This window comes from Dipodomys ordii, unplaced genomic scaffold, assembly GCF_000151885.1.
Source record: "Dipodomys ordii isolate 6190 unplaced genomic scaffold, Dord_2.0 Scaffold42, whole genome shotgun sequence".
Classification (NCBI taxonomy): domain Eukaryota; kingdom Metazoa; phylum Chordata; class Mammalia; order Rodentia; family Heteromyidae; genus Dipodomys; species Dipodomys ordii.
This window is the reverse complement of record NW_012267258.1, coordinates 3556575-3560568: the sequence shown is the minus strand read 5'-3', so window position 1 is coordinate 3560568 and position 3994 is coordinate 3556575. Positions and strand designations below refer to the sequence as shown.

The window sequence follows — 3994 nt, the reverse complement described above, 5'->3', positions numbered from 1 at the left end:
GAAGCTCCGGACACCCGCGAGCGTGGCCAGGAGCCGTTAGGCCCCCTGTCCTCTCCCCCTCTTCACCTCCCGGGCGCCATCTTTCTTCCCTCCTCCCGGACGCCATTTTAGGCAGGGAGCGCGCCACAGCCGCACCTCCAGGCCTCGTGGCCGGGGAGTGAGGAGAAGGGACATCCAAGAGGGCGGCAGTCTGCCGTGTTCAAAGGTACTTGGCTCCTGGTGCTTCCTCTTTCCCAACTTCCAAACCCGCGCGTCCCCGCCGGGCCTCCCCCCTCCGCTCCCTTCCGCCATGTACTGCCGCCTGGGCGCCATCTTGCCGCAGTCCCTGGGCCAGGCCCAGCCTGTGGCCTTCACCTCCGTGGCTGCCTCTTCCACCACCATCCTGAGCAAGACCGCTGGGCAGAGCGTGGCGGTCTTCCAGCAGCCAGGAGGCCCCGTGCGCCATGCCAGCGGCGCCGCCGAGGCCGACCCAGAAGACAACCCTAACTTCTTCAAGATGGTAGAAGGCTTCTTCGACCGCGGCGCCAGCATGCTGGAAGACAGGCTGGTGGCGGAGATGAAGACCCGCGAGAGCGAGGAGGAGAAGCGGCACCAGGTGTGCGGCATCCTGAAGATCATCAAGCCCTGCAACCATGTGCTGAGCCTGGCCTTCCCCATCCGGCGCGACAACGGGTCCTGGGAGGTGATCGAGGGCTACCGAGCCCAGCACAGTCAGCACTGCACCCCCTGCAAGGGCGGCATTCGCTACAGCCAGGACGTGAGCGTGCATGAGGTCAAGGCCTTGGCCTCCCTGATGACCTACAAATGTGCTGTTGTCAATGTCCCCTTTGGGGGGGCCAAAGCTGGCGTGAAGATCAATCCCAAAAACTATTCTGACAATGAGCTGGAAAAGATCACCAGGAGGTTTGCCATGGAACTAGCCAAAAAAGGCTTCATTGGTCCCAGCGTTGATGTGCCTTCTCCAGACATGGGCACAAGTGAGCGGGAAATGGCCTGGATCGCTGACACCTATGCCACCACCATAGGACATTTTGATATTAATGCCCGCGCCTGCGTTACTGGGAAACCCATTAGTCAGGGTGGTATTCGTGGCCGGATCTCTGCTACGGGTCGTGGTGTTTACTATGGAATAGAAAACTTCCTCAATGAAGTTCCCTACATGAATACTGTAGGACTGACCCCGGGGCTTAAAGACAAAACGTTTGTTATTCAGGGATTTGGTAATGTGGGCCGGTACGCTATGAAATACTTGCATGGTTCTGGGGCTAAATGTGTTGGTGTTGGTGAATATAATGGCAGCATATGGAATTCAGACGGCATAGATCCAAAGGACCTGGAAGAGTTCAAATCGCAACATGGAACAATCCTGGGTTTCCCCCAGGCAAAACTCTATGAGGGAAACATTTTAGAAGCAGACTGTGATATTTTGATCCCTGCTGCCATGGAAAAGCAGTTGACCAAATCTGTTGCATCCAGAGTCAAAGCCAAGATCATAGCTGAAGCTGCCAATGGACCAACAACTCCAGAAGCTGATAAAATTTTTCTAAAGAGAAACATTCTGGTTATTCCTGATCTCTATTTGAATGCTGGTGGAGTGACAGTATCTTATTTTGAGTGGCTGAAGAATATAAGTCATGTCAGCTATGGACGTTTGACCTTCAAATATGAAAGAGATGCTAACTACCAGTTGCTCATGTCTGTTCAAGAAAGTTTAGAAAAAAAGTTTGGGAAGCATCCTGGAACTATTCCTGTTGTACCCACAGCAAGGCTCCAAAGCAGAATAAAAGCTGCATCTGAGAAAGACATTGTATATTCTGGTTTAGCTCACACTATGGAAAAATCTGCCAAGCAAATCATAAACACAGCCACTAAGTATAACCTGGGATTAGATTTAAGAACGGCAGCCTATATCAATGCCATTGTGAAAGTCTTCAAGGTATACCAAGAAGCTGGTTTGACCTTCAAATAGATTGTCATTGGGTGTGTGTGGTTTTGGGTTTTTTTTTTTGTTTCTCCACCTATATTTTCTGCAACCCCATCACCAGTATCTGCAAACTCACCAAAACTTCATTTGTAATTGCAGAAATCTCGTTCTGTTGGGATGTCATTCTCAAGAAGTCAATCTGAGTCAGCCTTTTAATAAGAAATGAGAGATCATTGCATATGATCTTATTTCTTATCACATTTATTAACTTACATAGTTAACCAATTTATTAACTCACATAGTAAAAGTAGAAATTGCTTGTACCAGATGGCCATTCTATTTTGCCTTTAAATCAAAAGTGTCTTTACGTGGCCTTGTTCCCTTGCATTATAGCTTTACCCAGTATGTTTATTACTTATTATTTGAGGTGGACAACTGTATCCAAGAATACACAGTTGTTTGCATGATTTTGCTCTGGAAAAAATCTGGAATGGGCTATACCTTTGACTTAAGAAATGGATATGTGGCGTTTTCACAAGGTGATTCCTAAATAGAGTTTTTAACAAATAACTTGGCAAAAATAACCCAATTTTATAAATAGTTGTTTCTTGTTAAGCACTTTATTGTTTTAGAATAAAGTATATGTTACTGTAATAAAGTTACTTTTGATCACTTACCAAGTCTAGCCTTAATATATAAGTAACATTATATAAGTACCTTATTTCAAGTAGTGTTCAAAGGCCCAGGGCAAATCTTCTCAAAAAAAACACTTGACCCAATATGTCATTTAAGCCCTACTTTGTTAACTGAGCTGTTTGATTCAAAAGAAGAGGGACACATAAGTCAGCAGTTAATGAAGTTGTGTGTGTGCCAATACTGGGGCTTGAACTCAGACCCTAGAGCTCTTACTTGGCTTTTTTCCTCAAGGCTGGCACTCTACCACTTGAGCCAACACCTGCATGTGTGTCTTTTTCTGGTTTGTTGGAGATAAATGTCTCAGATTTGTCTTCCTGGGCTGGCTTTGAATCTTTATCCTCGGATCTCAGCCTTCTAAGTAGCTAGGATTACAGGTATGAGACACTGGTGCGCAGCCAAATGCTGGTATTTTTAGGACATAATGTGTCATTTATGAATCATTAGTTATCATTGTCCAGCAGAAAATGAATAATAAGTTAACTTCATAACTTCAGATAATTTGTTAAGACTGGATTTGCTAAACAGAATTCTGACATGTAGACCAAATAATGTGGTAACTTCCCTTAATCTTGTTAACTTATTTTTAATTTCTTTTTGGAATTAAAAACTTTATTGTATTGAATAATTGAGCAATAATTCAAGTAAAACAATAAAAAACATTGATTTTCCTACCTGGAGTTTGGCTGATATCACTATGAACAGTTGCAATGTTCCCAGCTCTGCTCAATTGTGTGTGTCCTTCTTTTGAAGAACTCACACTCTTCAAACAGCTCAGTTAACAAAGTAGGGCTTCAATGACATATTTTGTCAAATGTTTCTTTTGAGAAGTTTTGCCCAGGACCTTTGAACACTACTTCAAATGAGGTACTTATGTAATGTTACTTATATAATGAATGAAGCTTTCTCTAAAAAAAATAACTTTTTAGAATTTCTAACTACCATAATTTGCAACTTCACCTTATATCAAATAGATTTTTAAAGTGTACATTTTGTTTTGTTTATTTTTTTCTTTTGGTTTTGTTTTTTTGGAGGGTGTGTGTGTGTGTGTGTGTGTGTGTGTGTGTGTGTGTGTGTTTTGGTGCTGCTCTGGGGATTGAACTTAAGGTCTAGGCACTGTCCTTTAGCTTTGTCACTCAAAGCTGATGAGCCACAGCTCCACTTCTGGATTTTGGGTGGTTAATTGAAGATATGACAGACTTTCCTCCCTAAGCTAGCTTCAAACCTACCCTTAGATCCCAGCCTCCTGAGTAGCAAGAATTACAGGTGTGAGCCATATGCACCCAACTAAGTGTGCCATTTTTTTTTTTTGGTCCAGTCATGGGGCCTGAACTCTGGGCTTGGGCACTTGTCCCTCAGCTCTTCAGCTCAAGGCTA

General features: G+C 44.2%; 1 protein-coding gene across 1 annotated transcript; it reads left to right on the top strand.

The window, feature by feature from the left end:
* The first annotated feature begins 289 nt into the window (after positions 1–289).
* LOC105987442 (glutamate dehydrogenase, mitochondrial-like) lies at positions 290–1969 on the top strand. Its single transcript, XM_013018704.1, has one exon. It carries the CDS (start codon positions 290–292, stop codon positions 1967–1969), a length of 1680 nt encoding a protein of 559 aa, XP_012874158.1.
* The last annotated feature ends 2025 nt before the right edge of the window (positions 1970–3994 follow it).